The following is a 23302-nucleotide window of genomic DNA, read 5'->3' on the forward strand; positions in this document are numbered from 1 at the left end:
CCCCGGCTCCCCCGCCTCTTCCACCCCCCGCGCGCCGGTACCTGTCAGCCGGATCTTGATGCTGGAGCCGTTTCTCCGAGTCCCGGGGTTCGACATCTCCTGCCAGCGACCGGGGGGTGGGGGGGGAAGGATCCGCCACAGCCCGTCCGAGTCCGCCCCCCGCCTCGGCCCCGGCCCCTGCCTTCTTCCTCCTCCTCTTCCTCCTCAAGGTTAAGGGCTCGCCGCTGATCCCCGGGTCCGAGCCTCCGGGCCACAAACTCCAAACACCGGGGCAGGGTGGGTGGGGGGAAAGGGGGCGGTCCCCAAGATCAAGCCAGGAGAGGAGCAAATTTCCCACCACCCCCCACCCGCCCTCCCAGCCAACCCCCAGTCGAGAGCCACCGCCTCCTCCTCCGCCTCCGCCTCCTCGGAGCCCTAGACCAGCCGCCAAGCGAGCGAGCGCCACCCTCGCCGCCGCCGCCGCCGCCGCCTCCCGGAGCCGCGCGCGCTCCCGCCGCCGCCGCCGCGCTTCCCCTTCTCGCCTTCTTCCCCGTGACGCGCGCGCCCACGGCGGCGGCCCGCCTCTCCCTCTCCCACGGCGCGCTCCCGCGGCCGTTCCGCTCCCTCCCCCTGCCCAACCCGTGCGTGCGAGCGTGCTTGCCCCGAACGTGAGGCGGAGACGCAAGGAACGTCGCTGACGTCGCTCCCCGAGGTGGAGGCGGGGAAGGGTCTTGCTGGGCGCCATGTTGCGGGTGTCCTCGAAACCTGGAAGGGGGAGTGGGGTTTCCTCCGTTTTTACGGTCGCGTTTGTCGAGCCTTATCGGCCCCGTCTGAAAACGTGGGAGGAGGAACCGCGGGTGGCCGAAGGGCCAGTGCGGGTGCCACGACCTTGTAGCGGGGTCGGGGCCGGGTCGGGGAGCGTGCCGCTGGGAAAGCCGGGATGGCTAACAATGGCACTCTTTTCCACGGCGTTTCTGTGGGTGGGTTTGGAGTGTGGGAGTCCCGAGTTCGAATTCATCCTCTTTCAGTTCGTAGTTGTGCGATCCTAAGCGAGTCGATCTTGAATTCAGTCCCAGCCCTCCCTTCCTCATCCACCATGGGTCCAGTCTGAGTAGAAGCAGTCTCACTGTGTGGTGAGGATCAAGTGAGAATAGTTTGCAAACTTTAAAGCGCAATTTGAGTGCTAGTTACTTCTAACGAATTCCCCCTAAAATGCCTCCTTTCGTGAAGATTTCCTTCATCTCCCCATCCCCAGCTCCTATCTGAATCTTCCCCTCAGGACCCCATGCGCATTTAACCAACACACCGAAGTATTCAGGTTGCCATACCCACAACCCCCACTAATGCTGGGGGGGGTTTTGAGGGAGGGTTGCTTTCTCCACTTTGCCCTTTTCCTTCTTTTTGCCTTATCCAGACCACCCACATCCCAAGGCAGCCACTTGACTGCTCACATGGCTTCTATGAAAGTCGTCACCAACCCTATTCCTTCTGGTGAGAAGTTCTGTTACAGCTCATACCCCTACTAGACTGCGCGTTCCTTGAGGAAACGGTCTGTATTTAATCTGAATTTTTCTGCTCCCCAGTGCCTAACTATGCTGTTGTACCAGTGTTTCCCGATTATTGTGTGTTATCTTGTACTCAGATGACAAGGAAGATTTTTCCATTGGCATTTGAGAACCTCAGATAGACAGGAAGTTGCCATATCTAGGATGTCTGAAAAATATGAGATGAAACTAGCATTAGGCAGGTAAACAAGGTACTGTGATGCACCTGCTATGTGTTCAGCTCTGTGATTCGGAAGATGATTAAGAATTATGCTTTCAACAAATATTCTTTGAGCCAGTAGAATAGTCAGTGTTTTTATGATGAATAATAGGCACAGCCCTGATATGCCAGTCTTGTGGGAAGGGGCATTTCTGATAGTTTAAACTTCCTTTAGAAACAAGACACATAAAGAGAAAACAAAGCCAATCACTCCATTTCTGTCAGTGGTAAAATTCTTAATAGAATCTTATTTGTTGAATGACCATACAGTTCAAAAAATTTTTATTGATCTTATTTTTATATTATCTACATTCCTGTTATAATCCTCTGCCCTCCTCCTGGAGAGTTAACCTTTATAACAAAGAATTTTTTTTTAACAGAAAAAAGCATTTCAGCAAAACTAACGAACACACCAGGTCCAAGGTGTATAGGTGTCCACACTCATGGTTTCCACTTCCATTTAGAAAAAGTGGGGAGGGGGAAGGCTGGTGCTTCCTCTACTTTGCCCCTTGCCTTCTCTTTACCCACATACTCAGACCCAGACCATCCAGCTCCCATCCCAGCCACTTGACTGCTCACACAGTTTCAGTGAAGGTCACCAACCTTATTTCTTCTGGTGAAATGCAGGATCATGGGGTATGCTCTCAAGACCTCCAGTGCTGTCATCTGACCTACAAATGTAACCTGAGGACCTCTGAGCTTTGCCGTTCTGCTGCCTGCTGCGCCCTTAGGACTGAACCTTCTTTTCTGTGTTATATACTGCAAGTAGAGTGTGAGCTCCTTGAGAGCAGAGACCATATTGTTTTTTCTCTTTGTACACTCAGTGCCTGGTATACAGCAAGTAATAAATGCTTTTTCATTCAGTCACCCAGGCCAAGTTCCAGCATTGTAATTTTAAAGCATTTTGTTTCAGTTGTTTTTATTCTTTCCCTTTAAATTGTAATCATTGTGTATGTTGTCTCCTTCCTTTATTCTTTATCAGTTTGTCTTCTGCATGTAGTCATCATATTCCTTTTTTTCAAGTTTTCAAATAAATTTAATTGATAACTTTATCACCTACATTCCCAGTACATGGCTCCCCTCTCCTTTTCCCAGAGAGCTATCCCTTGTAATTAAGAATAATATGGGAGGGATGGCAGTCAGTTCAACATAACTAACCAACATCTTGAGAAAAGTCTGACGCTCTGTATAATGTTCCACAGGCATGGTCCCCCAACCTAGTCGAAGAACAGCAGGAGGTATATTCTTGTATCTCTTTGGGTACAAGCTTAATCATTAATGTTTCACAGCATTCTACAGTTCTGCAGCTTTTGTTCTCTCCATTTAGGAACTGTTGTGGTCATATGTTGTTTTCCTGGTTCTACTTACTTCAGTTTTTATTGGTTTATATAAGTCTTCCCATGCTTCTCTTGTGTTTATTGCTTCTTACAGCAAAGTAATATTCCATTGCATTCTATGTACCACAGTTTGGTTAGCTTTTTCTCAATGCATGACCATCTACTTTGTTTCCATTTCTTTGCTACTACAAAAAGTAAGGCTAATATCTAGGAATGCTATATCTACAGTATTCCCCTGATCTACCAGTCTAGTAACCTTATCAAAAAAGGAAATGAGGTTATTCTGGCATGACCTGTTCTCGATGAAATCATGTCAACTATTTGTGAAAGGGACTTCTTAAAGATTCTCAAGTTGTTCCAGGTACTCTGGAATCCATAGTAATTGACATTTTTTTCCCCTTATTTTGGGGGGGGGTGTGTGTGTGAGGCAGTTGGGGTTAAGTGATTGGCCCAGGGTCACACAGCTAGTAAGTGCCAAGTGTCTAAGGTTACATTTGAACTCAGGTCCTCCTGACTCCAAGGCCAGAGCTCTATCCAATGTGCCACCTAGCTGCCCAGAGATTTTTTTAAAAAGACAAAATATATTACATTACCTCATTTGAGCCTCACAGCAATCTTGTGAGATAGATACTACAGGAATTATCCCCACTTTACAGATGAGGAAACAGACTCAGGTTAAGTGGCTTAACCATGTTTGAAAAGCTGAGCAACAGAAATAGTAGTCAAACCCAAGTCTTCCAGATTCCAAGTCTTAACACACTATCCATTAAGCCACAATGCCACTTAGACTTATGGGATCTAGGTGGATCTAAATCATCATTCAGACTGTCTCCCTCCTCATTTTAAAGTAAGGACAGTGATGCCCATAGAGGTTAGGTTACTTACTCATCGTTATGTAGCTAATAAGGAGTAGAACCAGAATTTGAACCCAAGTGCCCAGTCTCACTGATTATTCTTAATTGTGTATTGAACCATAAAGGAATCAAATGTCTTGAATTTCATTCTGAAATCTCAGGAAATAGTGGGAGAGGTCAAATTTTGGAAAGGGTAAATATAATATGTTAATAGGTTAAAATATGTCTTCTGACCTAGGAACATTTTCACCAAGAAGAAACAGTTGTATCCATCCTATCCATTTGTTCCCATTTGTAATATTCCCATGCACCATACCAAGTTCTCATGCCAAGACAAATTACCATGACAAATATGGAAATAGTAACAGGAAAAGCTGGATGTACAGGGGCAGTACATCACTTTCCATGTCATCGTTACCACTGCAGAGGGCTTGATGGCCTGCTATCTTGTAGCCAAACACATGGGATGATACCCTTCACCTTGTGTCAAGTCAACTTTGAAGGTAATACTCATAATGGACTCAGGCCTCTTCCTGTGTACTTTTCTCTGGGCTTTTCAAACTAACCACCACTGTCCCCTTTCCTGATCCATCATCCATTTCATGCCCTCTAACTGGGTGTTCCCCTAAGTCTCTGAATTAGGGTCCCTCTCTCTGTACTCTCTTCTTTGATGAACTTATTCTCTGTGGCTTTAATTATAAACTGTATGAATAAATGAATGAAGATGCATTGATTAAGCACTTACTAAGTGCAAAGCACTGTGATAAGGACTGTGGATCTGAATAGAAAAGCAAGGCAGTCCCTACTTTTAAGGAGTTCAAATTCTAATGTATGAAATAGTACATATTGGAGGTTTCAGCTGCAACTCAGGTGGAAAGGTCCCATGGTCCTTAGGTTGCAGTGGTGAAGCAGATGGTAATGTATATTTTTTCATGTCATTTCTGCTGATGATCATATCCATTTCTGATGTTGAACTATTTGACAATGCCAAAAACTTTGGTGTCAATAATTTTATTTTGTGGGTCTTTGGTAGCGCTGGATGCCGAAGAGGCAGGGGGCTCTAGAACCCACAGAAGCAATTGCCAGGTCACATTCCATGAGGATAGCTTCCTGGGATGATGTCTTCTGAGACCTGGGCTGGAAACAGGACTGATGGTGTGGGGGAGGAAGATGATGCCACACCCAGGGTTTATCTGCCTTATGGTGGCAGTTGGTTGGCAATTGGTGTTGGTCTGGCAAGGTCTATGTTATCCATGCTGATGACTCACGGATTTATACACCCAGCCCCAGGCTCTTCCCAGAGTTTCAGTCCTGCATGACCAATATTGTACATTTCAAACTGGATGACCCAGAGACATTTCAAACTCTAAATGTCCCTTCTCTCTACTCACAAACTCACCAACTTAGTTCAGGCCCTGGATTATTGCAAGTATCTCCAGATTAGTCTCCCCACTTCAAGTATCTCCCTACTCTAGTCCATCCTATACATTGCTGCCTGGGTAATTTTCCTTAAACGTAGATCTGACTATGTGACTCCACTACTCAATTAACTCCAGTGGCTGCCCATTGCCTCCAGGACAAAATATAACATGGCAAGTTTTTAAAGCTCTTCAAAATCTGACTCCAACTTACGTGTCGGGACTTAATAAACTTCTCCTTCACAAACTTGATGGTTCAGGCAAACTAATGTTCGTATTGTTCCTCATTCATAACACTAATTCCCTGTCTCTGTGACTTTTTGATGGCCTGAATGCATCCTTCCCCCCCAACCCCTACCTCTAAAAATCCCTAGTTTCCTTTAAAACTTGGTTCAGGTGCCATCTTCCATATCCTTTATCCTTCCGTATCCACCTTTCCTAATCCTGACTCAAATCCCCTTGTGTATCCCCTTGTGTTGTCTCTTCCCTATGGGATATAAGCTCCTTGAGGGTAGAGACTGTTTTTTTGTTATTGTACACCAAGTAGGTGCCTAATAAATGCTTGTTGATTGATTGATTGACTGGTAGACGTAGGATTTAGACCTTGAGATCATCTGACTAAATCCCTTCAAATTGACAAAAGACAACAAAGGTCCAGAGACATTAAATAATTTGCCCAAGATCACTCAGGAAAGAAAGTGGCAGTGCCAGGACTCTAAACTAGGTACCCTGACTGTAAATCTATTTCATTTTCTACTACAACATATCCTTTCTGGGATGCATTGATTAGGATGCTCTTACCTCTTACTGCTTTGACTTGAACAAACATTTTAACTTCAATTTCCTCATCTATGAAATAAAGAGATTGGACCATATCAGTAGTATCAAATTCAAATAGAAACTGGACCCACTAAGTTGTATATCAGGAAAACCACAGATTAACATTATCTATGTTCTATTGTATTTTTATTTATTTTGTTAAATATTAGCCAATGATATTTTAATTTGGTTCCCGCTGTACTCAGGAATGGGGTTAGCCAAATGCCTCAGTGTGTTTGGCACCTCTGGACAATATGATCTCTATAATCCTTTCCGGCTCTAAAATTCTGATTCTAGTGAGCACATTCTATGGGTAAGAACTTTAGGATTTTCACAGAGTGTCTTTAGTGTGGATACTTGGAGCAGTCATTCCAAATCTAGAATCTCTATTGCTTGAATTCCTAAGAAGTCAGATTTTTTCTCTTTTGGTGCAGGCAGGGCTTAACCCTTTTCCACTGTCCAAGACAAGGCTGTCTTTTGAATTTCAATCAGTTGTTACTTGCAGTGTAAGCTAAACTCCTCTCTGATAGTTATCTGACTAGCATATTTCTTGGTCCCTAGCACTTTTCTTCCAATATTCTCTTACCTACATGGATACTTGGCTTTATCTATTGTTCTCCCAAATCTAGAGTAGTGCTGTCTTTCCAGTGCGAGACTGATACTATAGACTCCTTTTACTTATTAACTTATTAATATAGGTTAATATATAATAAGCTGGAAGGACCCTGAGAGGTCACTGAGGCTAGTGTCCTCATTTTATATATAAGGACACTGAATTCCAAAGAGGTTTAATGACTCTCCCAGTGTTGCCAGCTAGTTAAGTGCCTGAGATGGAATAGATTTAATATGTACATGCAGAACTTTTATAGTTATGTTGATGCATAGCTATATGATGGAGTGATAAAGTTCAAGTTAACATTCTAGTCTTGTACTAAATTTAATCATAGTTAGGAGTATGCCTGCGAAATTATTGTGAAATAAACAAAAATGAGTGATTCTACTGAAAGAGGAGCTGCTCTCTTTTTGGTCAAATTAAGTGACTTCAAAGTGAATATCTACTCTCTACATAAGAGAGCAAGCAACTGGTTTTATTCCTCTAAATTTATCACTTCAAAAAGACTCTCTTCAGGTCCCTGAAGGAAAAGATTCAGGGAAGAAGCCAACATGAGTGAAGTCCTGTTGACTTCTTCCCAGAGTTTTTCTTTCCTTTTAGGAAGCAGAAGAAAGTCTGAAAATACGTATCTTTTCTCTGGAAGCTAGAAGCCAGAGGACCAGTATCTCTCTCAAGTTCATGCTAACTCCACCTCACCTGGAAGCTGGAGCACCAAGCAATCAATCTCCACCAATAAGGATAGTCCCATGCTAATGGCTCTGTGAGCCAAGAGTTTCAGTTATTAAACCTAAAAACTGCGTTAAGACTTTTGAAATTATGTCTTATTCTGCTGTATAGTGAGTCCATTATCTTTCTGATGGGTAGCATGCTTCATTATTGGTCCTCTGGGATCATTGCAGTGATCAGAGTTGTAAGTCTTTAAGAGTTGTTCATTTTTTATGTTGCCATTTTATAAATAGTTCTGGTTCTCCTCATTTCACTCTGTATCTGTTCATATAAGTAGAAGGCCAGAAGAATCTTCATGGGAACTAGAAGACAGAATCCTTAGAAACAGTCTAATCCAGCTCTTCTTAAACTGTGGGCCTCTACTCCCAGTTTAAGAATCACTGATTGGGGTCTCAAGTGGAAAAAGTTTAAGAAGCTCTGACTCTAGTCCAACTCTCATTTTATGGCTAAAGAAGTAGATCACTAAAGAAGTTTAAGTGACTTGCATAAGGTCACACAAGTAGTAAGTAGCACGCTATTCACTCAGTAGCTATGTGATCTTAGGGTAAGTCACAGCCCCTCTGGGACTCAACTGCCTCATACATAAAATGTAAATATTTTATCTGCCCAAAGACGGGGAAGTAGACCCAATGATATCTTTACTGTTGCCATCACCTCTACTGTCTGTAATTTTACTCAAATATTACTATCAGTGTGAGAACCATGCTACCATGAGTCAAGAAAAAAACGGTGACATTGTTAGCTGAAGAATGGTTCCAAGGTCTCTCTATTGTACTTGAAAACCCACACCATTTGCTGGAGGTGAGCCAAACAGGAAAGACCAGAAAAGCAGAACTGAGAACAGCCGACAGTAATGAGAAGGACCAGGCAGAAGGAGGGCAGAAGCAGCAGAGGAGTAGAATATTGACTGCAGTATAGTTGTCCTTGAGAGAACCTTCCCTTTGCTGGGTCCTTCTCTACCCAGGGTTGTATTTTATGTTACTGGTTCCCTGGAAAGGAAGAATTTTTCCTAGAGTATCTTGAAATTCTGTGGGTTTGGAAGTGAATCTTTGTTGTGCCCTTTACTGCATCATAAGGGGAGCTAGCGGCTCCAGTTACTGAAACTGAGAGGCTCCGAAAGTGTATCCAGGGCCTTATGGTCAAGAGGAATCTGTGGCAAGGGTTATTTGGTATTATTTTTATGGTAGATTTAGAATTTCTGTTACTTGTTTTGCTTAACCTAATATTTAAATTAGTTTTTGTTCCTATTGTGTTATCCAGAATACGTGCTAAATGCACATTTGTTGAATTAAATTTGGTTTGTTCACAGCCTCTGTGCCAGAGCTGGCAGCCCAGTAATACTATAGAAGAAACTAGTTGATAATTAAGAATAAACTAGACCATTCATTTACAAAGCAGGTAGTCTATGCACGGATAATCAAAAATGGACGAGAGAAAACACTTACATGTAAAATATATTTTCTGCAAGCAAGGAGGTGACCTAATTCCCCAGCCTGGCTGTTGTATTGAACTGGAAACGCTGCTTTATACACGCTGTATTTAAATTGAAATCATCTGCTCTTTTCTGATGAGAACCAGCATGGCTGTCTTGTATGCTCATTTTTTAATCTTGCCCTGGTTATACAGAAAAAAGAAACAAGGGCAGATAAATGTGCCCAAGATTTCCTAAAACCAAAGAAAAGGATAGTAGCTGAATCTCCTTATTTAAAATCATTAATGTAAACAAATTAAGTTAATTCAGGATCTAATAGCAGCTGGTTTGTGTGGGGTGAAGATGATATATAATTAATAGCTACTACTTCTGTGTTCTTTATCATCCGCTTTTTGGAAGAAGTATTTATAAGGACTGGTACTTCAAATTCATACACATGATTTTGTTAGGTGCATCTTCCGGCACAAGCGGATCACATTTTAGATTCACTACATCCATCTCACCCTTTGTATACTGGTTCAGTCACTCCAGTGTAGGGGAACAGCCACACGTTCTTATTCATATTCCTCCTGGGCACTATATGTATTTTTTCAAAATGCTCTGCTATTTATCATATGTATTTAAGTGAAAATGTAACTTTCCGAAGCCTCCTTGAGAACTTGGACCAAGTGCCACCTTCTACACGGAATCTTTCTTGATGTCCCCACCTGCTAGTACCCTTCCCACGAAAATCACGAAAAAAAAAACCTGTTTTGTTTATATTTATTTTGGCCCCGTTCAAATACAGTCTCACGAAGGGCGAGGGCTATTTCCTTTCTGGTTTTGTATCTGTAACACTTACTATAATGCCTGTCACACAGTAGGTGCTTCATAAGTGATTATTGACCAATTGATATCTGTAATATCAGTTCACACTCTTTGTGCTATGTTGTTATCATAGAGTATTGTCCACTTCACATGTATTCTGTTAGGAAGATCTACAAAGCATTTAGAGGTTTTTGGCAGCAAATCTCTAAAGAAATTATTGATAAATAATAAAATTTTGGTGTGCACACTAATTTAAATGAACTTGAGACTAATTTTTGGGTAGAGGCATTTATTTTTAGTAAAGCTTCACCCACCTTTGATTTTTCAAAAGGCTTGCACCATTTTCGTTTCTCCACAGGCCGCATATTTTTCTACTGTTCATTTCCATCTCCAGGTTGTCACTTAGAGGTATAATCATTCTAGACATTGCAATCTGTTCACAGAGAAAGGTCTGTGATGTCTTAACTAAGCACAGTGCCAATGCTTCAATGGCTCTCTAGAGTATATGGGATTCTATTGGACTAAATGGGAAAACAGTTTTATTGTCACTAGGGAAAGACCCTGACTACAGAGAGGAAAGACATTTTAAAAAAATATTACCTTTTACATTTAGGAGTCAGATTCTCTACTCTTTGGCTAAAGCTGAGAAAAGACAATTAAGAAATAAATTCTGTGGTCCAGTTGAAGCATGCTATTAAAGATTTGAAGGTCAAGGAATAGGGCCTTGTACCCTAAATGATTCATGCTACTGAATGGAATATTTTAGTCATAGTGGGCTGGTCAAAGGAAAGTGCTTACATTATGGAGAGGATGGAGCTTCCTCAGCACGTACTAGCCAAGGTCTGCGGAATCTTTCAGGATAATGCATCCCCTACCCTAAAGAAGCCTCCATTTCCCTAACTTAACTCTCTGCAGTACTAAGCCATGTTTAGATGTCAGGAGAGGGGTTGTTAGAGAGAAGAAGGGGGTCTGAGCCTCAAGGATTCAAGTTATCCAAGATCCTTCTTTTGGCATTTGGAGGAACTCACATATTTGGGGGAAGTTCTATTTCTCTAGGAAAAATTGGTTCAATAGAAGAAAGAAAAAAGTTGCCGCTTGACAGGTGCCTCAGGTTGGAGGACTCTAAGGCTGTTGATAAAGACCAGCACTGTAACGCTAATTAAGCCAGCAGATTTATGCCTGTAGGTGGCCTGCTGCCTACAGTCATGCCGTAGGGAAAGTGAAGAGGAATGTTCTTATTTCAGGACAGCTGGGTGAAATTAGTGGGTCAGATTTGCTTCTTATTTAACTCCATGGAAGAACTCCCATAAAATTTGGCCATGGCTAATACCCTGGATTTTTTTGTTCACATGAACAGGATTTACTTTCCCTCACCTTTTCTTAAAATTAGCATCAAACCAACAACTATTTACCAATCCAGTAATTATGGCAAGGCTTTCTTTCCATGAAATACATGGAGATATAAAAATCTGACACTTAGAAAGAGAAAAGATAAAGCTCAATGCAATAATAATTCCTTATCACTTGAATTTATAAGGTCTAGCCATCTTATCAACAGATCCTTTTGGTCTGTATAATTTCAGACTATAAACACAAGGATGGACTATAGCTTCATAATGTGATGTCTTAACAAAGCACAGGGACAGTGGCTCTCTAGAGTATATGGGATTCTATTGGACTAAATGGGGAAACAGTTTTATTGTCGATAGGGAAAGACCCTGACTACTGAGAGGAAAGACATTTTAAAAAATTACCTTTTATTTTTAACTTCTACGTAAGTTCATAAATCAGAGAAGTCTATAAATCATACGCTTTCCATAATTTTTAAATGCTATGACTTCATGGGTATGAGGATTCCCTCTACCAAGACAGACCATTACCTTCCAAGGCGTTTGTATTGTCTCCATCAATTGTTGTGCCTGAAAAAATTCGTAACTCACTGACGAGGTGTCTCTCCAAACTTAATCTAGTCTGCTTCTCACACAGCAGACATATTCTAGTTACTGGGTCCATGGTAGAAGTCTTTGCAGCTGGGCAATAACTAAACAAAGTGTGATTTGTGAATATGATGGATCATTATTGTGCAGCAAGAAACAACAAATATGATGAATACAGAGCAGCACAGACTTAACATGAACTGAAGCAAAATGAAGTAAGAAAGGCCAAGAAAACAATATATGCAATCTCTACTATATACAATCTCTACAGCAAAGCAAATGAAAATAGCACTAAGCAACCCAAAATGAATATTGCAAAATTACAAAGAATAAGCATGAGTCCAAAGATGAGATATAAGAATACACTTACCCCTACTTCTTTGCAGAGGTAGAAGGTAATAATTGTGGAACATTACACATATTTCCAGATTTTTTTTATGTATTGATTGGTTTTGCTGATTGTATTTCTCATCTTCCTCTAAGAAAGAGTTCTAGAAATGTCTCTCGTTATATGGGATAGCTCTCTGGGAGGAGGGAGACAGAAGGAATTTTCTACTACCTCAAAAAGTGCTAATATGACTTTTTGACATGTGTGTGTTTGTGCATATAATATAATTAACCTTCCTGTCTTTGACCTCCTTAGGAATATATGACTAATAGTGTTAATTTTCTTTTTAAGCAGCTCTAATCAACATAAAATCCTTCCTTTGGGTATATAAAGTCAAAACATCAAATCTGTTTTGTTTTTAAAGAGGTCTTTTTTAGCTTGGTGGGACCAGCAGAGCTTGCACTCCATTGGCATCACATTGTAGGATGCATGATCACTTCCACATCCCAGCAGAGCAATAATAATAAGACCACAGTGTAAAGGACCAAGAAAGTCACTGCCTTCTGATAGCTGTTGGCAATTCTTGAGATAAGGCTTAAAGTTACAAGTCAGAAATGTGCAAGCTTTTCCCTCATAGACCTATGCTCCATACACAAAAGGAGATTGTAGGTACTCTTAAACTATTCTCTATTGCAGTGCTGGTGCTGACTTCAGCCTCATAGACACCTGGGCTACAGGAAAATGACCAACACTTCTCCTTATACGCAGACCAAGACAATAGGCAAGAAGCTTGAAAAAAAATTTTTTTTTGATAAATGTATCCTCAGACCACACACACACGGGATATTATTATGTAATTTTGTAGGGAATGGTGGGAGAGAAAATATGGAGGGAAAGGCTATGAAAACATTTAGAAAGAGGAGTTAAAACAATTCAAGCTGACAGCAACATCTGAGTATTTAACCTTTTGGTCATATTTCCAGTCTAAGGAGAAGCTTTTTTCTCTCAACTAAAAATTCTTTTCTTAGTTTACAATCTAAAACAAAAAGGATCTGCTATCTATTAATTTTTTTAAAGAGGTGAAATTTTAAGTAGTATGGAATTTGGTATATTGAGGCCCTCAAAATACCAGGAATGATATTTTAGGTTTTCCACTGTGAAAGCAAAAATTTTATTCTAGATGTTCTATAGATATACACACATGTACCTGCTAAAAGAAAAAGATGTTTTTCCTCTTTACAATTGCTGACGGTAATGAAAACCAAGTTACTGCTAGGCTAGAAACTTGAACAAGTTGTGGATGTGATAACTTAGAATAATAAAATCATAGAGTTGGAAGGGATTTTAGAGTTCATCTAATTCAAGCTCCCAGTCAGTGCAGAAATCTCTTCTTTGACACTCCTGACAGATGGTAATCCAGTGTTTGCTTTAACATTACTGTTAAAAGGGAGCGCATTGCCCCACAATACAGCCCATTACTCTTTGCTTTTTACGAGGAAGTTTTATAGATAAATTCAGCTTTTACATCATAATCATTTCCAAATATGCCCTTACCCCATGAGCTATCCCTTCTAGCAAAAATAAAAACGAAATAGTCTAGCAAAACCAATGAATACATCAACCAGGTTTTACAGTGTAGTCTGCATATTCAGCATATTAACAGCACATTCTGAACCCACAGCTCTTCACTTTCTTTTTTCACTGAATATGATGACTTTATTTGGTACATATTTAAGGTACATAACATAGGACTCAGTGCCTCTCCCCTTACTACGAGTGCCTCAGGGCAAGGACTGTGAATGAGGCATGAGATCCTTAGTATAGAGATCTAAACTAGGTTAAGGATGTGGGATCCTAAGTGGTGGAACTCCTTATTAGGCTAGGGATGGAGATCCAGGTCTTTCCACTTTACTTTTTGGAGAACATGTAGACAATGAGGTCTGCTCACGGATGCTGTAACCATACTTGTTGTTATACTAAGAAATAAATTTGACGAAATGGTCATTGAGGACAACACCGGTGCCAATATTAAAGGCAGAAGAGTGGATGTCACTGTTAAAATCACAGTGTACAATCAGGTCCTCTGTTTAGACCAAGATGCCCTTCAAGGATCCCTCTGATGCTTGTTTCATCACTCTCTTGATATCATCACATTTGGCATTTGGGAATCTGAACACAGAAGGCCATGCCTGCAAGTTTCCCATTCAGCTCAGGGATGATCTTGCTCACAACTCGAATTGCACTTGCTGCTATTTGTCCTTCTTCTCAAAGAGGACCGTGGTATCAAGCAGGTGGTGCCAGGACACGCAAGTGAATTGGATTGAAGTGAGGAAGGGCTGTGCAAAGTCAACAGCCTTCCTTTCACCTCTGGAGCCATCTGGGTCCAGTGGCCAGATATACAACTGGAGATGGCCCAGAATGTAGTGGGGATCCTTGGCCTTTTCCAGCCCTAATTGCACTATGGGAAGCAGGGATCATCACACCATAACTTGCCAGAGGGGTGATCTACTGTTTTCTGGGTAAAAGCAATGGCATGGACTGTGGTCATGAGTTCTTCTACAATGAGTCCTTCTACAACATCTACATGATCACCTTGGTCAGGGGGGCTAGGCAGTTCATAGTGTAGGGGCCATGAACGATAATCTTTATTTTATTTTTTATTTTCCAATTACATGTAAAGATAGTTTTCAACATTCATTTTTTATAAGATTCTGAGTTCCAATTTTTTCTCCCTCCCTCTCTTCCCTCCCCCCTCCCCCAGATGGCAAGCAATTTGATATAGGTTATACATGTATGATCATGATTAACAATAATCTTAAAGGAATTATCATATTTCTCATGGTTCACTCCCATCACAAACAAAGGGGCATCAGCAGAAGGGTCAGAGATAATAACATGCTTAGCTCTACCCTTCAAGTGAGCACCAGTCTTTTCCGTGGTGGTAAAGATATCAATAGACTCTATCACTTACTCTACTCAAGCATCCCCCCCATTTAATATTGGTGGGATCATGCCCTTGGAAGATAGTAAAGGCTTTTCCATTGATCACCAGTTTTCCATTCTCAGCCTTGACGGTTCCCTTGAACTTGCCATGGGTAGAATCATATTGGAACATAGAAACCATGGAGTTGAGGTCAATGAAGGGGTTATTGATAGCCACAACATCCCCTCTGAGACAAATGCAGCCCTGGTCACCAGTGGCCCAATAAGGCCAAATCCATTGATTCTGACTTTTATCATCTTGTCTCAGGGACGCAACTAAAGCAACAGATCCTGGCACTGAGTTTGGGAGAAGAGCTGAGTCAATCCCCCACTTTTTCAACAAAATGGGAACCACAGAGGTACATTTTCCTGTATCTTCTCTGGGGTCAAGCTTAGTCATCATATCCACATAGCTTTTATTTTATTTATTGTTTTGTTTTGTTATTTTGTTCTATTTATGTTGCTGTAGTAATTGTTTATAGTTTTCCTGGTTCTGCATACTTCGCTGCATCAGTGCATGTCTTCCCATGTTTCTCTGAATTCCTCATATTTATAATTTCTCACAGTGTGATAATATTCCATTATATTTATATACTACAGTCTGTTTAGCCATTCTCCAATTTGTGGACACCCACTTTGTTTCCAGTTTCTTTGCTATCACAAAAAGTACTAGTATGACTCTTGTTATAAATGGGACTTTTCCTTTTGTCTTTGAGCTCCTTGGGAGTATATGACTAATAGTGGCCATTCTCTTTTTAGGAAGCCCTGCTCAACATAAACTTCTTCCCTGTGCTAAGCACTTCTTTCTTAAAAGTGGGACATTTTCCAATCTTCAGCCTTCTGGCTTCCAGTCTTTGTAATCAAGAAGCAGCATGTATAGCTCATAGAGAACTGAACATGGAATTGGGAAGACCTGGGTTCAAATCTTGTTTCACCCACTTTCACACTTAATCTTTGTGAGCCTCATTTCCTTATTTGTAAAATAATGGGATTGGACTCAAATGATCTCTAAAAGTCCCTTCTAGCTCTAAATCTGTGATCCCGTAATCCTAATTTCTCAAAGTTTCCAAGCAGTTCAATTTGTCTGGATTTGGAAACCTGGATATACAGGGTATCCCATAAGTCATAGGACAGATTAAAGCTTTAATAGCTATTTTGGAAATTAAATAAACTAAGTAAATTATTAAATAAACAGATAAATAAGCTATTAAAGCTTAAAATGGCACTTAAACTTTTGGGACATCCCGTTATTTAAAGCCACAAGAGGCTGTCACCTGTCTTTGGTTCAGTTCCCTCTTAACCACTTTTGTTTGACTTCCTCCCCCTTGGTGCCACTCCCCTCCCCCATGATCCACTAGTGGAGAAGATGGAGGCAAAATAGGAATGGATTTTTCGATAGTTCTGCTCTCCTTGTTATCTGTTAACATTGTACCATCTGCCTCAAGCTGTATACATCTTCCTGCTTCCTTTGACTCTGAACATAGACTTTTTGAAGTGTTATTTATATTCTATCCTTTTACATCACCTTAATTTCCCAATAGATGCCCCTCCCTACCCACAGAGCCATCTTATAGGGTAATTTGTTTAAAGAGGAAGAAAAAAGCAGTTCAGCAAAACTATCCAACATTGTAAATAGATTTTTAAAAATCCCTTTTTATTGCTGTTCACATGTTTCTCAAGCCACAGCCCATTCTGGGTTTTAACCTTTCTGAAAATATACTTATGGATTTGTAGCATTCTTCTGCTAGCCCTAATAATAATAATAATAATCTTCCTTTCATCTTTCCATATGTCAGTACTTCAAGGACCCATGACTTCAGCAATGTGGGAACACTCTCCCAGATCTCAACGAGCCTGTGACACAGCCAGTGTTAGGGTGCTGCTTCAGAGGCTGAGTGACTTGTCCATATTCACATAGCTGGTGTCAGAGGCAGGGTTTGATGAGGTCTTCCTGGCTCCACGTCCAGCATTCTGTACTTTTCTAGATGTTCTTTTAAAATCGGAGCTAATTGGAATTCTACATCGATTTCTTTACACCCGTCTCCCCTCTTTTATTCACCATTTGTTAGATGTTCAGATTTTAGAGCCTTCTGTCCCTCTTGAGCTGTGTTCTTTTTATAGTCTCTCTGGTCAGGGCATCTTGACTATCTTTTCTTCCTAAACCCTGATTATTTATTTCTAGACTCAGAACTCTCTTCCTTTGCTATTGCAAAATTCTTAAAACCACATGATCATTTTATCCCAAGGTTCTTATCATTTCTGAATCTTAACTATTTCTTTCATGGGGTTTTGTGAAAAAGAAAAAAAAATTTCCATTATTTTTGAGGGTTTTAATTTCCCACCTCATACCCCACAGAATTCCTTGGTTTTCCCTCCCCTTCCTCCCACTTTTCCTTTGAGAGGAAGTTAAGAATAAAGAGAGCTTTTCCTTTTTCCTTGGTACCCCAATCTCCCATGCCTTCTGCATGAGACCACAGTCCTTGTCTGTGAGTTGGAAGGATGAAAGCCAAAAAAAGTGTAGGATAAATTGTCCTTCACATATAGTAGGCAAGTTTTGCTACTGCTTTGATTTTTTTTTTAGTGCCTTCCTCTCCTCTTTGGCAGCCATAAGTTTAAAGCAGTTCAGAGAAGCTTTCTGAGCTAAATTACACCTCATGAAGTTTTATTGTGCAGCTATGCCAATTTCTTCGGCATTTTTGCTTTTATGCCACAGATAAGAGAAGTTTTACATTTAGAGAAATTTAACATTTAGAGAAATTTGTAACTCCTTTAAATCAAGATTAAATTAAGAACTTGAATGCTGACACTATCAAGGCTACATTTGAAAGTTGTAGATTTGCCAATCTTTAAAGATGGTCAAAATTAGACCAAAATGATTCAGGAGATAAGTATTCATTGCCTGTCCACTGAAACCCACTGGCTTTTTTCTTTAGGTCTTGTTTAAATGGTGTCTATTGGTAGCCCATGCATCATAACTCCCAAATCTTTCTCTGTTAATCCTCTTTGCACCCACCCCTAAGTCTCTTCCTTCTCCCAGGCATTGGGAACTGCCTGGGATAATCCCACACACCACTGTTGTCCCAACATGAGGTACCTTTAGGAATTGTAGCTCCTAAATCACCAGAACCATTGGCAGTTCAGTAACCACCAGCAGTGCCAAGTATAGGTTAAACTAAATACAATGAGCCAAGACAATTCCAAAGGACTTAGGATGAAAAATGCTATCTGTCTCCAGAGAAGGAACTGATGGAGTCTGACTGCAGATCCAAGCATCCTTTTTAAAAACTTTCTTTCTTTTCTTTTGGTCTGTGTTTTCTTTTGCAACATGACTAATATGGAAATATGGTTTGCATAATTGCACTTGTATAACATATCAAATTGCTTTCTGTCTGGGGGGAGGGGTAGAAGGGAGGGAGAGAATTTGAAATTCAAATTTTCTGGGTGTGTATGTATGTATTATGTATGCCTTTAAACAGTATTCCATAAAGGTCATCCTAAGGTATTAAAAAAATTTAGCAGGTAAAATTGGAAAATAATTTGGAGATGCCTGGCTTCAAGTAGTCACTCTAAGAATTTATTCACTACCCCCAAAAGGCAGCTCTGGCATTATTCTCTCCACAAGGGACTTGATATTGTAAGCCAGAAGAGATAAGACCCTTCATGAGGGCAACATATTTCCAGCTCCTAATTTCACATGTTGTAGAAACTCATTATTAAAAGAATTCTAGTTGACATCTATAAATGTCATACTATAAAGAAGGAAATATTTCTAAAGTAACCAACATCCAAACAATGTAGCTGAATAGTACTTCTCCAAGTTAATTTGACCACAAAAAATATTTTTTGTAGTTTGAAATTTACATGGACAGAAGGCATAATAAGAGCTGGACAAGGGAGCCTTGAGTATCCCCAGGACAAAAGAAGAAAGGGGGGAGAGTACAAAATACATTAAGCATATTTGAAGAGGTGTAACAATGAGTAAAAATTGTGAAACTAAGGTGCTTCTTGGGAAAACACTGCTAGTATTAAATTCTCATGGAAACTTCATTTCCTTTTTGTGGAACCATGTAGGACCGTGCAGAATGTTATAGTCACCACCATAAAAGTTGATATCCTTGCAATCTGTTTTTTCCACTTGGTCCATTTTTCTTGTTACTTTGACTGCTGTCCAGACTTCCTCAGTGATGTTAATGCTTATCTTAATGGTCTTTACCATCCCATCCCCTACCACTTCTCCTTGAAGTCCTCAGTGATTATATTCACTCCCCCAAGCTCCCATCTTCTCCATACCTCAAAAATGGAATACCTCAATTCCAACAACCTCCTCCATTCTACTTCAGTTACACACTGGCATGTTTAAACCTTAGACTTTACCATTTTATAGAACTGCATCATTTCTAACATCCTAAGTTTCAAAATTATCTTCTTTGGCCACCTCTTCCATTAAACTTGCCCTTGCATTAATTATAAACCTGGATTCCATGATCAGTCTTCTCTAGATTTGCTTCACTTGTCTTTATACCAAATCTTTTACCTGGACTTTGACAGATCTTCAATTTCAAGTATCCTTTATCCTTCCAATTCTTCCATTTGGCTGTTGAATATTATTAGAAAGCATCATGTCATTTACCCACTCTAAATTAATGGCTGATAACTTAGACTGTTTCTGCAGTGGTACACTGCATCCCTTCCTATCTACTCTTTATTTTTCCCAGCGACTGTTCCAGCACTTTTTTCCCCCCTCAAACCCTCAACTTTACCTTTATTACTACCATTACCACCGCCACCACTCATCCTGACACAGCAAATGAGTTAGTGGAGTAGCAGATTAAGATTGGAGACACTCAATAATATTTCAATTCTCAAAACTCACAGGTGTTCTCATTCATTTTCTCCTATCTTAGAATACTTCTAAGTTCCCCCCCCCACACACACACCCTACTCTTTACTAAAACTAGTCCTCCTACCTATATATTTGATCTTGTCTGTCTCTCCTGTCACTTCTAGAACTTTGTTCCAGTAAGCATTCTTTTCTTATGCATCATCAATTTCTTCCTTCCAGTTCCTCCATCAACCAACATGCCTGGTCAGGTGGCTCTCTACTACCTCTAGAGTAAAATACAAAATCTTGTTTGCCATTTAAAGGCTTTAAAAACCTAACTCCAACTTACCTTTCTAGCCTTATCAAGGCTGTGCTGGTAAATAATTAACAATGAGCTCTCAAAAAAAATGTACCCACAATAAACTTTTAGGTTCAACCTGTATTTTTAACATTTTCTCCATCACTTTCCTAAGTCTAGATAAGCAACAAAACAATAAATGAAGCCCAGCATTTGCTGGCTTCCAAGGGGTTTCTGATGCTCACTGCACAATTTTTCAAGATGGCACCAGCATAACCCTGAGCCTTATTAGACATTGTTTCCTTTTACAAACTTTATGGTTTGAAATGGATGACCTGAATTCAGCATTCCATGTTCCATCTTTATGCCATCGTGTATACTGTCCCCTGTTCTAGGAGTGCAATCCTTCTTCACCTGTCTCTTAGAACTCCTCATTTCCTCCAAAGCTCAGTTGAAATACCATCTTCTATGAAATGTTTTTCTTGATTCCCTCCACAACTAGTACCTTCCACTGTCTCCCCCCCCAAAAAGACTTGTGTTTATTTTCTATATACTTATTTGTGTATCTTTTCTCTCTGCCCCTCCCACGCCAATATAAACTCCTTGAGGTCAGTGATGGCCTTTTTTTGTCTTTTTGTCCCCAGCATCTAACACATGGTGGGCACTTAATAAATGCTTATGCATTGCCTCTCCCCATAAAAACAAAATCTACTTGGTAATACCCTTCCCTACTAGAGCTGCTCTTAAAAGTAACCACCCACCTAGCTGCCAAATCCAAAGACCTTTATTCAGTTCTCATCCTCCTTGACCTTTCTGAACCAGGACATAATTGACCAATTTCTCTTCCTCCTGGATACTTTCTTCATCCTTGACTGACTCTACATTTTCTTGGTTTTTCTTTTTCTGGCTCCTGGTCTTCAGCCTGACTCAAGAGATTTAGAGCTAAAAGCAACTTTAAAGGTCACTTAGGCTAACTCTTCATTTTACAGGGGGGGGAACCTAAGTCCCAGAGAAGTTAAGTGACTTGCCCAAGGTCACACAGAAGTCATAGATGGGATGTGAACCAAAATCCTCTGATTGCAGAACCAGTGATCTTTCTACAATGCTACATTGCCTAATACATGAACATCCCACTGGCATCTCATGCCCAAAAGCCAACCTTAGTTTCTCTACAATCTGTTCCATCTAGGATACAGTTGAAAACTTATTTGGCTATGGAGTCAGAGGACCTGGGTTTAAATCTAGCCTTTTATGCTTACTATGTGTGTGACCTTGTCCCTGGGCCTCCGTTTCCTTATCTGTAAAGAGAGAAAGACAGAGAGAGAGAAAGAGAGAGAAAGAGACAGACAGACACACAGAGACAGACAGACAGACAGAAAGAGGGAGACAGAGAGAGAGAGAGAGAGAGAATTGGACTAGATGGTTCTGAGGTTCTTTCCAGCTCCAAATCTACGATCTTATTTTATTCAGTGGCATTACCATTCAACTTGTGGGCAGCTAGGTGTTGAAGTGGATAGAGTGCCAGGCCTGAAGACAGGAAGACTTATCTTCCTGAGTTTAAATCTGGCCTCAGATGCTTACTAGCTGTGTGACCCTGGGTACACCCTAATTGCCTCACCAAAAAAAAAAAAATCCCAACTCAAGTCATATTCTGCAGGAATCCTTTCCCAGTCTTTCTCTACCCCCTTGAAATGCTAGAGACTTACTCTGTAAAGGAACCTTATATCTATTCTGAATATATCTTGTATATACTTCTTTACATACATATTTTCCCCTCCTTAAGAATATAAGCTCCTTGAGGGTAGATAATAAGTGTTTAATAAATACTTGTTGATAGATGAGAGAGAGAGCACACAAAAAAGATAATTATCAAGTTCTAACAATCTTGTCTTCAATATTTTTTCCATTTCTGCCACTACTATCCTAATATAGATCCTCTACCACTCATTTGGATTTTGCAATAATCTTGAGCTAGGCTTCCTTCCTTGACTTTGTTCTCTTCTTTGTTAAATTCCTGCCTATCTTTTAAGGTTAATCTCAAATGTTACCACCTCCTTTGTGAGGTGGTCTTCCCAGATCCCCCCAGTAGGTAATAGCCTCTCTCTTATTTGTACCTTTATAATGCACTAATAAAAATATCTGTGTGCTTATTATTCAAAGGATCCTTGGCCTAGAGTTGGACGGGACCACAGAAATCTCCTAGTTTAAGCCCCTTATGTTACAGATGAGAACCAAGGAGATTCTGATTTGCCCAAGGTTTCAAGGTAGTAAATATCAACTGATTAATCAATCAAAATTTGTTCAGCACTTGCTGTGTGCCAGATGAACGTTTGGGAGGGTCTGAAGGAAAGTGTGGGAGAGAAGAGGTATTAGGCTGCCTACCAAACTGAAGGACCACAGAGCTATTGTGCTGACCTTATTGTTGTATGCCTGTGAAAGCTGGACAAGAAACTGAATCGCTTCCATTTGAATTGTCTTAGGAAGATTCTGAAGATCACCTGGCTGGATAAAATACCAGTCACTGAGGTCCTTTCTCCAGCCGAACTGCCAGTCATTCAAACCCAAGAGCTGTTGTTGTTGTTGTGTGTCCTTTGTTCTGGAAGAGGACCATGACATCAGGGAGGTGATGCCATGACTTGCAAGTGAATTGGATTTAAGGGAGGGAGGGCTGTGTTAGATCACCAGCCTCACTTTCTCTTTCAGAGCCACCTGGGTCCAGTGGCAAGATACAGAGCAGGATGACTGGAGATGGCCCCCAAATGCCCAAAGTACATTTGCCTAAAAGACTATTTTATAGAGAATTCACACAAGGCAAGAGTTCACATGGAGGTCAGAAGAAGCGATACGAGCATACTTTTGAGGTCTGTCTGAGACCTTTGGAATAGGTTGCAAGACGTGAGAGACACAGGACCACCCAGCATGGCGTGCCTGCATCAAAGAAGGCTCTGAGCTCTACGAGCAAAGCAGAATTGCAGTTGCTCAAAAGAAATGTGAGATGTGCAAATTTAGAGAATCCACCCAAATGTTCGCATGGACTAATTGTAGCTGACTTGTAGAGCCTTCCAAGCTTGTATTGGTCTGATCAGCCACAGTTGGACTCACTGACACCAACACCTGATGGCATTTGGGTCCTCTCTGAGCACAAGGGACAATAATTAACCAACTAACTCTGTGTCAGCCATGGTG

General features: G+C 40.7%; 1 protein-coding gene, 1 long non-coding RNA gene and 1 pseudogene across 3 annotated transcripts in view; 1 reads left to right on the plus strand and 2 right to left on the minus strand.

Moving 5' to 3' along the window:
* Positions 1-298, minus strand: part of SMURF1 (SMAD specific E3 ubiquitin protein ligase 1) — a 108511-nt gene extending 108213 nt beyond the window's left edge. For both annotated transcript variants that reach the window (XM_021008533.2, XM_021008532.2), the window contains exon 1: positions 42-298. In XM_021008533.2, coding sequence (XP_020864192.1) covers positions 42-96 — 55 coding nt within the window. In that variant the 5' untranslated portion in view covers positions 97-298. The remainder of the gene's footprint in view (positions 1-41) is intronic.
* A 122-nt stretch (positions 299-420) lies between these two features.
* Positions 421-2642, plus strand: LOC144456865 (uncharacterized). Its single transcript, XR_013486049.1, has 2 exons — positions 421-691; positions 1008-2642. It is a non-coding gene; the product is annotated as an uncharacterized LOC144456865 (long non-coding RNA).
* An 11246-nt stretch (positions 2643-13888) lies between these two features.
* Positions 13889-15254, minus strand: LOC110223152 (glyceraldehyde-3-phosphate dehydrogenase pseudogene; annotated as a pseudogene).
* Between the last annotated feature and the right edge of the window lie 8048 nt (positions 15255-23302).

This window comes from Phascolarctos cinereus, unplaced genomic scaffold, assembly GCF_003287225.1.
Source record: "Phascolarctos cinereus isolate Bilbo 61053 unplaced genomic scaffold, phaCin_HiC Scaffold_4;HRSCAF=312, whole genome shotgun sequence".
In the NCBI taxonomy this organism is placed as follows: Eukaryota; Metazoa; Chordata; class Mammalia; order Diprotodontia; family Phascolarctidae; genus Phascolarctos; species Phascolarctos cinereus.